At 37.5% G+C, this 13,122-nt stretch overlaps 1 protein-coding gene across 4 annotated transcripts in view; it reads right to left on the bottom strand.

Moving 5' to 3' along the window:
* The window catches only part of lrrc16a (leucine rich repeat containing 16A), a 71,737-nt gene that overhangs the window by 10,357 nt on the left and 48,258 nt on the right, over window positions 1-13,122 (bottom strand). For 2 of the 4 annotated variants that reach the window (XM_015374234.1, XM_015374236.1), the window contains exons 12-28: window positions 11,628-11,714; window positions 10,382-10,485; window positions 9,078-9,155; window positions 8,468-8,544; window positions 7,190-7,294; window positions 6,020-6,089; window positions 5,073-5,084; window positions 4,300-4,381; window positions 4,069-4,168; window positions 3,596-3,650; window positions 2,927-3,099; window positions 2,546-2,614; window positions 1,241-1,334; window positions 991-1,089; window positions 726-854; window positions 408-539; window positions 64-239 (exon numbers count right to left, since the gene is read on the bottom strand). In XM_015374234.1, the coding sequence (XP_015229720.1) occupies window positions 64-239; window positions 408-539; window positions 726-854; window positions 991-1,089; window positions 1,241-1,334; window positions 2,546-2,614; window positions 2,927-3,099; window positions 3,596-3,650; window positions 4,069-4,168; window positions 4,300-4,381; window positions 5,073-5,084; window positions 6,020-6,089; window positions 7,190-7,294; window positions 8,468-8,544; window positions 9,078-9,155; window positions 10,382-10,485; window positions 11,628-11,714 (1,642 nt within the window). The remainder of the gene's footprint in view (window positions 1-63; window positions 240-407; window positions 540-725; window positions 855-990; window positions 1,090-1,240; window positions 1,335-2,545; window positions 2,615-2,926; window positions 3,100-3,595; window positions 3,651-4,068; window positions 4,169-4,299; window positions 4,382-5,072; window positions 5,085-6,019; window positions 6,090-7,189; window positions 7,295-8,467; window positions 8,545-9,077; window positions 9,156-10,381; window positions 10,486-11,627; window positions 11,715-13,122) is intronic. The other 2 variants (XM_015374235.1, XM_015374237.1) reach the window with 1 other exon arrangement.

Raw genomic sequence — 13,122 nt, 5'->3', positions numbered from 1 at the left:
GTAATTAATGAATTCTTCAAAACTAGTAAAGATAAGAGTTACTGCGCTATTAACAGCACAGACCTGATCTTATTGATGATATCCACCCCTGATTGCTCCAGGAGGATCTGAGTGACAAAACTTTTAGGGACAACCATCTTGGCTGAGCTCTGCTTCATCAACTCAGGACGAAGATTTCCCCTCTTCATCACGTGAGGACAGAGGGACTCCGCATGATCCATCATGGACTCCAAAAGGGTCTGAACAATAAAGACGAGTTAATTAGGGAGACGCCATTGGCTAAATAAACATGTAGGTGAACCAAACATTTACACATTATAGGCTAAGGCTACAGCTGTGGTCTTTCTACCCCATCACTGAGGGGGGAAGTTTATTTTTTACCCAGATCTTCAGCCCAAATGTCTCACCTGCAGTTGCTGATCCATGACTATAGTCACCTCTCCAGCCATGGACTCCAGTTTCTCCTGGATGGGGCCTGCTGAGGAACTGTTCAGCTCTTCTCTGGATGATGAACCAAGGTGGTAGAGGTTACGGAGCAGCTAAACACACAGAGAAAGAAATATTCAGAACAAACATGGTGAATACATCTGATAACTATTGTCAAGAATAAAAAGTAAGTTTATATTTCCTGAACATGGAAGTGAAACTGACCCTAAATACATTGTTTTTTAAATAAAATGTTAATTTTTGCCACTAAAGCTCAACTTCACTGGACCCTTTCTTACAGTTTTAGAGTTCCTGGCATCTTTGATGAGATTTTCGGCTGTTCTGACATCTTCTAAGATGGCGTCAGCCTCAGAGTTCTTCAAAGAGTTCAGGTGGTCCTGGACTTTGACGCAAATCCGGTCTATCATCTGGAAAACAAGACAGTAATCTTTGCCTTTTTTTGCATGTGATGCATTTGATCAAAATATCCCCTTTAAAGATTAATCCTTCACAAACGACAAGCAAAGCATCAACAGGAAACAGGAACTGATAAACTTCACTAACCTGCTGGGTGGTTGTCGTGACGATGCCCTGCTGAAGGCGATAAGCCTGCTCCTGGAGGTACTTTCTAGTTTCATGGTTCCTGTACAAAAAAGTTTCAATCTGGAAAGTAACAAAAAAAAACAAAAACGTGTATAGTTAATACACTTTAGTGTTGCAGAGTTTAAAAGGGTTTGTGTTTTGTTGGTTTTTCAGAATCTTTTTTTTTTTAACAAGGTAGAAAAAAAAGTTATTTCTATGATCCTTTGTGTACCTTTAGCAAGGCATCCTCAGTTTTCTCAGGGCTGGCTTTCAGGGCCTGGGAGGCATCGATGATGGGGATGGGCATGAAGCGAATGGTGAAGTTTCTAAAGCACAAACAGACAGCATTGTTCCAGAGCGGGTTTGCATTACAGAGAAAAGCTAAATATACATAGAGATAAATGGTATGGAGAGAAAAATGTTGCATAAAAAGGATTATTAATGTTTGGAGTTACAGTTAATTAAAGAGACCAGAATCAACTGTCAATCAAGATTTATCACAACCATATTTTATAATGCCAGAACTCCTAGTCTATTCAATGCACCTTATTTGTATTTAAAACACTTAAGTGAAAAGCTATGACTCTTTGATAGATAGCTCTACAGCAGCGGGGGTTTAAAATGAACCTGCAAAAACAATAAATTAGAAGGAGAAATATAATAAATTCAATTAAAGAAAATGAAGATATAGGAACAAGGAAGGAGAATATGGACAGCAGTCCAGTCTAATTTTGTAAAGACACATTTTTCATACTGTGCAGTACTTTGGGAAGAAACATGGAACAGAAGAGAATAAAGAACATTGAATATTCGAAGAAAAGACACATAACAGCACTGCAGTACAGAATCAAAGTCAAGGACCACAAAGACAAAAACCATCATTCTTTGAATAATTCAACCTAACAACTCAACGGGGAAATGGGGAGACTAGCTGCTGGAAGAACTAGAGCTGAAACGAGGAAAGAGGTGGATCTTCAGATATTTTCCTCTGAAATAAGGATGGCACCGCAGCATATTCGACCAATAGACAGAAGATCCAAAAGACAAGATAGAGTAACTGATACTAAATGTGTTTTTTTTTTCCCCTAATTGGTTTTTCACTTTTCCCTCAAAGGGCCTGTTTTCTTATCCCAAGGGTCTCTGTTTTTCAATAAGTCTGCTTCCCCCCTTCTTTCCTTTATCCTCTATTATCACACATGAAAACAAAAAAAAAACGCTTTAAAGCATTTAATTTTTAATTCAAAAGTAGTAAACCATGGGAATATTTTACCCTTAGATAAGGATGCCTTTTCAAAATAATGGATTTCTCTCATTATATTTAGGGACAGGCTTGGTAGAGGAAAGTGAGAGATATTAATAGAGGTGTATCGCCGTCAAGTTCAAAACTAAAGCCGACTACCAGTTAAAGCTCGGATTTTAACATCAGCTTCAGTCACAATATACATTTTTGTTGCTGGAACAATGAGCAAACCTGTCAGTGGAATAAGCAGAACAGTCATATTTATATGTGCATGGTGCTTCAAACAGTCCTACTTACTTCTCCAGAGCGGCTGCAACGTCCTGAAGACCCTGAGGGCTGGTGTTGTTCTTATCCCAGATTACAGTCCTATGCAAAAAACACAGACACCCTTATAATTACAGTGACTAATGGACCCTTCCATCTGAATGTGTGTGTATTATCTAAAATTCATGCTGCATTAACATATATTTTTTATCCACTTTTATTTTGTAATCTGTAATGCAATGCATGGATTTAAGTGTTTCATATTGTTTCGTTATTAACTTGTCTTACTGTTATGCTTATCGAGATACCCTTAAACAATTAAATATTTTTTTATGTGACCTATATTTACTATAAAAAAAAGCCAGATAATAATTCATTCCATGTGAGATGCTTTACTGACACCATGTCGATCACCTGAGCTTTGAGTTGATTTGCAAAGCCTTCGCCAGCATCTTAGCTCCCATGTCCCCCATGGCGTTACCGCTGATGTCCAGCCTGGTGAGGGTGGAGTTGCTGCCGAGGGCGTTGAGAACAATGGTCAGGTCACTTTTCAGTCTGGAGTCTGCTAAAGACAGAGAGGTGAGGGGCTGAGGGGGGGGAGGAAGGAATGATAGAGGAAGGAAAACAGGTTTAACACCTTTACCAATAATATCTCTTGGTATCTTTTTTTGCTGTTTTTGGTCATTTATAGAGAATGAAAAAACAAAAATCCTGTCTCTGTTTCACTGTTCATTTGCACAGCCAGAATACCAGCTATTAAATATTCACCAACCCCTACATGAATAATGATGCACCTGCATTCTTGCTGTACAAGAACAGAAGGACCATCAATCCATCATGGGTGGGGGCGGAGAAAGGAGGGCAGACACAGAGCTAAAGCTTGTTACAGCTCCCATTACACAGTGAGATAAGACAAAGCAGATGGAGCAGAGGGACTGTACAAAATCAGGCTAACAACCAGAATTAGCTCCTAAACGCTCCGTAGAGACAAATTCATCAAACAAGACAGTTTCTTGACATGATAAGTTTCACTTTCTGTCCTGTATATCGATCTGTGTACCAAGCTGCATTGGTGATGCTCACCGACTCCTCTTCTTGAATCATGTGTACCAGACCATCCAGGACAGGAGCAAGGTTTCTAATACAAGCAAAACAGAAAAGACAGGAGAACTATATTCATTTATCAGGGCAAGAAGATTCATATTCATCACTGTTGAACTTTTTTTTGACACTTTGTCTTGTTAGAACCCCAAACTTAAATAAAAAGTCATCTTTATAAATAAAAATTTGAGAAGTTTGCCCGCCCTCGCCCTTGTTAGTTCATGTTCTTATTTTAGTTACTAACAAAAATATTTTTTTAATAATTTAAGTTGTGATTAACAGACATTGATAACTTTAATAGAAAATAATAGTTGCAGCTTTGCACTCCTTGAACTTCAGACAGAAAATAAGTTAGATAAAATGTAATCATCAAAATCATTTTGACTAGTTATTCCTTCCCACCTACAAAAGAATAAACACAGCAGCCTCATGCTTACTAAACCCAGCAGACTTACTTTGACTTGATATTGTTGAAGTTCTTTCCCAAAGACAAATGCTTGATTGAGCGGTTCTTAGCCAACCAGGAAAGGAGAGTTGATAGCTCCGAATCCAGGCCTAAACACGGAGACAGTCAAGATTCCTACATACTTATGTTGCTTTTGTGTTTTTTCTCCCCTATTTTTTTATTTTTATTTTTACATTTGACTGATTGCAGTGGAATAAAAGTAAAATGACTGAAATTGCACCATTATCGGAGAGATCCAGGCTGGAAATATTTGGGATTTCTGCAATACAACCTTCGAGGATCTGAGAACCGCCCGATCGAAGCTGGAAAAAAATAAAATAAAAAGAAACACAGAGGCTTCAGCAGTGATAAACACTTAAATCTATCTTGTGAAAACATTTGTAATGAATCAAACTATAATTCTATTTTTAACTTCAAATCTTCATTGCAGTAGAAATGTGACACAGAAATGAGATGGTGAGACTGCTAGGCTGGACAGGGATGGAAAAATGTAACCTCCTTCTGATCGGTTAAAACAGTAACCTAACGGCTACCATACGGGGTTAGCAAAAAACAAAGAAGATAAAGGTAAAAGTAAACAACTGTTTATAATATTGTTAAGGCAGCCTGTAGATCAGCCAAGCTGCAAGACGGCATGACTTTTGGTAATAGCCATGTTTGATCTCAGATTATAAATCACAGCATCATTTTAAATTTGTTTTAAAATAGAGAAAATATTATTTGTATTAACCTCTTTCATACAGTGCAGACAAAAACACATAATTTTGCCTTGATTGCAAAAAACCCCAAAAGAAATAGGGTTGTGAATTTCCTATATTACCGTTATTGAACAGAATTAAGAATAATATGCACTATTTATTCAAAAAATATTTTAAAAGGCCAAAAGAATTTTACTACAAATTTACAGAAGAACAAAGTCCTGGAAAAGAATTGCAAATGAAAGAGAGGAAAATGATATATTTCTTGAAAAGCAATAAGTGCATAGATACTTACACAGTGGCCAAGCTTAGAGAAGCATTGGGAGGAGAAAACAGCATGTCAAAGCCAAGCCAGCAATTACTAACAACGAAACCCACAGATGCTTAATGATCATTCTTGTATTCAAACACAAACCCATCAAACACACGGCCATGCATAACATGCTCAGCAGGGAGTTGCAGAAAGTCGGGAGGTTTTTCACATTGCGTTGCTCTGCTCAGACTGGCTTAGGGCGGCCTCTGCTGAACGGTTCATTAGAGTCTTTGAAGAAGCATCATTTCACCCTGAAGCTTCAGTCAGAGAAGGTTTTTAGAAGAGGACATCCTGTATAATTTGTATTCATCAGCCATCTCAGCCATTATGTTCTGCTGTATTCCATCTTTCCTCAAACAAGCGAGACAGGAGATGGCAGCTAGCCTTAGTGCATCTTGTGATGAAACTGTGCCTCCCCCTCCTCTTATTACCCGCTGTTTGCCAATGGGTCCATTATGGAGGCTCTTGGCACATCCACTGGTCCAAAATGGTTTTCAAGTGCATCTGAAAATTTCCACCGTATTGAAGGAGAAATACTTTCAAATTGATGTAAACTGCAAACAGTAAAAATTTAGCTGACAAAAGAAATTTAGACTGCAACTAAAAAGGAGTGAGAGGAGAGTGCAGACAGGCGGTCCAAACCTTTGATCCAGAAGTTAAGTATTCTGATTCACCCAATTAGGTTTAAATTAACCCCTAATAGGGTTTAATTAAGCTATTCGCAGAATCTTTGCAGTTTGTTTCTCTAATGGATGTAAAAAGCTGGTCATATAGATGTGTGAGTGCTCTCATTTTTTTTAGATTTATTCTCAACACAATGAGGGGATCTTTATACATTTTATTTTGCACATTGAGCAACTGAATAGTAAATTCACTCCCTCCTCTAGAACCCATGAATGGTTTTCTACTTAGTGTTAAAATGGTCCTACCTCACAGCAGCTGAGATCCAGAGAGACATCCTTCAAACTGGGATTACTGGCCAGGCCAAGTAGAAGTGCTCTTTACAAAGTTTACATGTAAAAAAAAAAAATAGATAAATAAATATATTGCAAGAGGATTATTTTAATAATACAAACATATTTCCGCACGACAATTAGTTTAGAAATAGGTAAAGAAGACTAAGAAAAAAGGTCAACAGAACCAACATCTCTGACATGTTTGCTGTTGATTTAAAACCTATGAGGTGATTCGTTCGGTGCAAAGCAGGTGAGTTTTAATTTATGAAAAAAGCAGATAATGCTCTACATCCTAGTTATAGTACATTCATCTAAAACCTGCTTAAAATGGATCAGTCAGGTGTGGAAAATCATAGACTACTCAGCTAAGTGTTATATAACCCCAAACCAGAAACATTTGGAAGAAAATGTTAAAAAATGAAAGAAACATCTGAAATAAAAAACGACCTCTAATAATTAGGAAATGACTACGTGATGTTTGTGAAAAAACAGAAAATATGTGACCTAGACTGTCCTTTTAATGTTTTATGGACCAGTCTGTCAGTAGACTGTGATGCAAAGGTGAATTAATCAGCATGATATGAGGATGTCTGTCCCCTCCCCTTTTATCTGCTGCCTCATATGTTAATATTTATGAGGGATAAATACAAAGTAAAATAGTATCACCTTTCTGAGGACCATGTCAAATGAAGTAGGTAACTCATAACTTTATAATGCAGCTTATAAACAACTGGAGAACAACACAAAGTGATGTGTGAAATCCCACCATAATCCATCTATAAATCATGCATTCAGTTCTTCACATCCCTACTTTGAAGTTATTTCTATCTAAAACAATGACTAATTTCTTATTGCTTTTTTAACGTCATTTTTTTCTCAGATGGGTAGATCTAAACTAAAGATTGACCAATTTATTGGCCAATTTAGATTGTTTATTTATGTATTTGGGTGGAATATTGCCACTAAGATGAATCTGTTAAGAAGTCTTTTTAAAGATCTAATGGCTGCTGATGCTGTAAATGTGGAAGGTGTCGTGTTTGAATGGGAAGAGCTGAGAAAACAAAATGAGAATCACTTTATGGGGGAATAAGGGCTAAGATGTAAGGGAATAAAGTTGAACTTGTTAACAGATTATTGTCTCACTTGAGAGCCTCTGGCGGCAGCTTGGTTCCTGACACGTTGATGGAGCTGAGAGACGCGGCGCAGCTGAAGAAATGTTTAAACGATGGAGGCACATCTTTGCCTTTCCTGCACAACCCCCCCAACCACCACAATAAAAAAAAAAAAAAAACAGGGAAAAAATGAAACCAGTGTGACCTTAAATTAATAGCAATGTCAATATTTTACTTTTAATGAAGAATAAATCAATTAAAACATTTCTCTGCTCTTCACAAGCAAAGCTATATGAATGGATTTATTATAACTGAGAGCTGTAAAATGGAGACCTATAGAAATATGAGATTAATTCCAGATTTACCCAATTTACCAAAACCAAGCAATAGTAGTTCTTTCCCTTGCTTAAATTAAGTAATTGCTCCTAATAACCAGCAGGTGGCACATGCTAACATTTGTGCTGCAATGTTTCAGTGCAAGAAATCAGGAATAAAGCAGAAAATGCTCAACAGGATGCTCTATTATTCAAGTTCATCCAGGGTTCAAAAACAAGTTTATTTGCAAAGTTTCAGGTTTTTATGACTCAAATTTATTTTTCTGCTACTTCTGTTTAAATGTGAGAAACTTGAATGAACTATACTTCATGATTTATTACTTCTGGACTTTTCAAAGAAGAACTGATTGATCCTAAACTAAATATTAATTCCATAAGGTGCAGTTATTGAGTTTGGAAAAATTACTTATTTGGTAATCAGCTGCAGCCCCAGTGTTGTCACTATGGACCAATAAGAGCAAACAGGCTCAGTAGATCTGAATCTGTGGTCCAAACAGGCAGTAAAACCACTATTTTTTTTTCATTGTGCATTTATACTTAAAGTGAAACACTAATGGGTAAATGTAAGAAAAACTAAAATAAAGTATGTCGGTTTAACTCAATTTTAAGTGAAAACCCTTATGAGGAAAGTACTGCTAGAACTAAAGAAAAGCGGGAGGAAAAAAAAGTCAAAGTATATACAAGTTTTCTTCTTAATAAATTATTTTATTCCATTTCTCATCCAGAGTTTTCAAATGATAAAGAAACTCTATTATTTCTCACACATTACTCTGCTTAGGGCTTTTCTTATCAAACATTTTGTTGAGATCAAGTCTCTCTGAGTCATTTTAGGATTAAAACTCTCACCAGAAAAAAATAATTTTAGTTTATTGGTCTCATGTTTTATTTATATTTATAGAGTATTTACTATACACACAAGATTTAGAAGATGCCTCTTTTCAGCTTTAGATTATAAAATGTTGATATTCATTTACCTGTGAGGAAAGATGCTTTTCGACACATTGAAAACAGAGAGGTGTTGAGCTGAGCCTCGCAGCAGAGCTGAGCAAACCTGGAACATAAAAAACAACCCACAAGTTACCACACTTCTTTCGGTAACTTTGTTTTTGCACTTTGACTGTCGGCGAGTCCTAAAACCAGCAGTTTTTATAGAAACAGATGATTCTGTTGTGTAGAATCGAATGTGTTCACATGTCCATCTGACTGTAAAAGGCTAAATATGATTAAGGGGTAAATCGATGAGTTTGACTGTCTGACAGCTGGCTACATCTCAAGCTAATCAATAATCCGTGGCTGGCTCTCAGACCCACGTCAATATACTGAATTACCAGCACGATTCAGAACCACTTCATCACCCAGTGACCTGCAACAGCAAATTGAATGGGTGTGCAGAATTAGATTAAACCTCCTGCAACAACTTTATTCATGGCTCGCACTTCATTTTCTGGTTAGCTACAACTCATACAGTACGTAACGATTCACAAAGAGCAATGCTGTAAATCTTAGGCATATGTACTGCTTGATGCATTGAAACATTTACTCAAAAAATATCAATTTCATTAGATTCTTATGCAGCCGCCTCACCTGATCCAGGGAGCAGTCTGTGTTGGAGAGGTCGAGTGTTGCCAGGCTGTTAGGTTGACCCAGGAAGTTGTAGAAATGCTGGAAAAAAAGTAAAAAAGAAAAAAAGAGTCCAAAAGATTTTAAATATCATGTCTGCTGGGAAAAAAAGCCATCCCGACCATTCAACTTAAAGGTATAGTAGAGGATGTTCTTTTTCTTGGTGGATCATCAAAATAAGGGGTCCTTCTAATTGTCAATTATTCTGGGGATATGTTTATGTAAGGCCGTCCTACATGCTCATCACCATTTTTATCTACGGGTGGTGAGTCTGACATAGAGGAAAATGTTCATTTTCTTTTGGAAAGTAAGTGTGTATGAGCGATGCAAACAGCAACTTTTAAACAGCATACACAAGGAGAAATAGGCTCGTACACGCTCTCACACGCATTCAACAGACATTCCCTCTCGGGAGCGGGTGTAGGGTTGTGCATGTGAATTTATTTTTCAAAGTGGAGAGCGCGGGTCTTTTCAAAAATTCATGAAAATCCTCTATTATACCTTTAATAATATAGGGTTGTTTTGTTCTGCTGGCAGAGTTATTAAGAATGGGTGGAGTTAAATACTGACAGTTTATGGAGTAACACCTGCTAGAGGCTTCAAAAGACTTGGTTCTGGCATTGGGGATCACCTTCCAGTACGGTGAAAAGTCTCAATTCAAATATTCTCAGTGGAGTTGCATAGTTAAACTCTAGGTCCAAACATTTTAAGAATATGTGGCTAAACTTTACATCTGCTGTTCTGCAGAAAAGCTTCAACTAACTAAGAATTGGTAAACATTTCCATCACCAGATTATTAAAGCTGGTATAGAAATAATCTACAATACTCTCAGCTGTGTCTGCAGGAAAAGTTGGTTCTGGAAAGAGCTGTCTCAGTTGGGGCTAAATACAACAGCATGCAGCTTTAAAATATTCACTACTTTTTCCATGACTATTACAATGACACGACCAGGTACTTCCCTCTGATCTGCTTTTTCAGAATCAAATCCGGCTGCATTTAAACAAGCTTTGTGTTCTTTTTATAACAGTGAAGCCAAAAGAAAAAAATGGGGTAAATAGAACAAAATTTTATTTAGCTTCTTCTTTTAAATAAAAACCTAATACTGTAACAAATACATAAAGTATTTAATTGACAGATAAATGTCAAGAGAAAGATCAGTTACAACTATTGCATTAAGGTCACATAGACCAACGTGTGTTTTCCACTTTTCCATCCACAGCTTTTATCTGCTGCTTATTCAGCTGTTCAGCCTTAGTGGGACATTCACCTGCATGTCATCTCCTCTGAGCATGTTCCCTGAGAGGTCCAGATGGACCAGGCTGCTGGCGATGGATGGGTTGGCACTCAGTGACTGGCAAAGGCTATTCACCCCTACAACACACAGACAGATATCAACAGCCCTGCAGTGTCAGCTTGATCACTATGCACAGATCACTTGATGTTTTTGACAGCATTTTGGAGGAAACCATCAGCGGGTGGAGCCTAGAGACGCGAGGACCTGAATATAAATAACTATCTATACAGTTTTGAAAATGCAAGCCAATGTCCTGCTACTGTATACTCAATTATTTCCACTCATTTTATGCCCTAAAAACTGCCAAAATGAAAATGGAAAGGGAACTGAGTTGTATGCCTGTAGATGCGGGTGTTTTAACCCCCCTGCAGTGCTTCGGCGGTTTATTTATTTGAGAGCTTAAAAGAGTGTTTCTAAAGCAGCCTGATGCTGACACACTGATCTGTCATGTCCATCACATGACTGACAGGCTGAACAGACACATTTACACCATGAAGTCCTGACAGACTTTTGGATCAGAAACCCAGTGACTGCTCTGATTAAGTTGGACAGAGAGATAAAGATTCAACTAGTATCAAAGAATAAACAGAATTATATTTTAGAAAGAGCCCTCAATCCTCTGGGGTGCAGATTATAGATTGGGCCCTTAGCTAGAAAATCAGGCGACAGTTTAAGGAGGACAAATCATTTCAAACCTACGGAGTGGAAATATGATAGCGCTATTGATCGTCTGAGAGCAGAACAGGCTGTCACTGAGTCCTGACAGGCTGAGCCTAGTACAGAGAGCAGGACTGGGAAACATGAGGAATGTAATCTGCAAGTCATGTTTGACAACAGATATCTACTTTTTCACATAAGATTTAGACTATTTCGAAACTTTCTGCTGAACGTTCACAGCATACTGACAGGCAGAGAGGACTTTCCATTATGTAGAAAGGAGTAGATCTTAATTAACTAAAGCAAGATGCTCTAGAGAGCACTCTTTCTGCAGATAGAGGTACATATCCCCAAACACCAATCATCTCCTTCCATGCACTTAGAATCAATCATTGCACTAACATGTCTTAGCTGCAGGTCAGCTGCAGATGCAATCACAGTGATGACAGAAATTAAATGTTTTTGGTAATAATGAAAATTAAAACAACAACAGTGAAACAGAAATCTATTTAAAGCCTTTTATCCTGTTTCCACAGCTGTGTGATGGCAAAAGCAAACATACCTTTAGGTGAAAGTGAGGTTTTTGAGAGGTTTAAATGCTTTAGCCCCAAATGAAGTTTGGCAAACTGGGAACCGAGTGAAGAAACACCTGCAGGAAGACGGAAGAAAACAAACAACCATATAATACCTGCAATTTGGTAAAGATCCTTCCGCTTTCATTGTTATTCAGATCCTGCATCAGTTCAAGCTGATTTTTACCTTTACACACCACAGTGGAAACATGAAAATGATCCCAATCATTTACAAACAATATTTTGAAAGGAAAAAGCCCGCTAAGCTTATGAGCTTCTCTTACAAATCCTAACAATTATGTATTGTATAAATATATATGGACTATCCCTACCCAGTTTGAACATACTACCTTTTCTCTGAAGAGTGTTTGCATTTCTATAAATGGCCTCAGAAACAGGGTGGCTTCTCCACCAACCGCTTAGTAAAGCTTAGACAAGGCAGGTATATGTTTAAGAAAATGTGAGTAGTTTAAATCATGAGTAAAAATCATGATTACAGAATATGCAAGTTCAATCTGATATCTTCTGCTAGTTTATGTTTGCAAAATTCACTGAAGGTGTTTGTTTTCACCATGGCCTACTATAGTATAAAAGAAGAGTTAAAAACACCCCTGCCAGAATTGATGAGAAATTCATTCTGACAATGAGCCTAAGTAAACTTCTAAAAACAAGTACAGGATATTATGTAGAGATTTTTTAAGAAACCCCTTATGCTACATTCAAACATAATGGGATTTCATCAGCAGAAGCAGCTGATTTAGATGCAAAGTCAATGGTTGACATGCGTCAAGGTGCATCAAAAGGTCCTGCAGCGCGTCTCAAGCAGCAGAAGCAGCGCATCTTGACGCATCAAAGCAGCACCTCATGAGCTACTGAGCTTCTGAGGTGGGCTTTTATTATCTTGGTGCTTGCAGTTTGTATTACGTACATGAAAAACGCTAACATCTACTTTCAGCCGCCACGGTATAGGAAAAAAAACCACAGGGAGGTGACCGAGCCTGAGGCAGCTGCTGCTGGGGATTCCCCAGTGACAGCACACTGCCGGTATATGGGGGTATGTGTGGCCCCGACAGCGAAAAAATATTTGAAGGCAGGACCGTAATCTTGATAAAATGACTGCACAGATGATGTTTTGAGGTGCACTTTCTTACATAAAGATATATTAAAACCACTTTTTATCAGCTTATCACAGCAAATGTAACCAAGCCACTCTCTGCCATTAAACACGAGAACAGCAGAAGCATCAGATGCATTTGAACACACAAGCATTATGATGCTCTAGACACCAGTCTGACCTTAATTTGTACAAACATTAAAAATGTAGCAGCAGACGCTTTTTAGCTTCTCTAATCACGTTAGGTCTGAAAGTAGAATTATTTTTATAAATAAAATGCACAGTATTGTTAATAGGTACAATAAATATACATATATATATATATATATACACACACATATACACATGTATATATATATATATATATATAT

The sequence above is a fragment of the Cyprinodon variegatus genome, unplaced genomic scaffold, assembly GCF_000732505.1.
Source record: "Cyprinodon variegatus isolate N-32 unplaced genomic scaffold, C_variegatus-1.0 Scaffold99, whole genome shotgun sequence".
In the NCBI taxonomy this organism is placed as follows: Eukaryota; Metazoa; Chordata; class Actinopteri; order Cyprinodontiformes; family Cyprinodontidae; genus Cyprinodon; species Cyprinodon variegatus.
The sequence above is the reverse complement of the archived record's forward strand: the minus strand, read 5'-3'. Positions and strand labels throughout refer to the sequence as shown.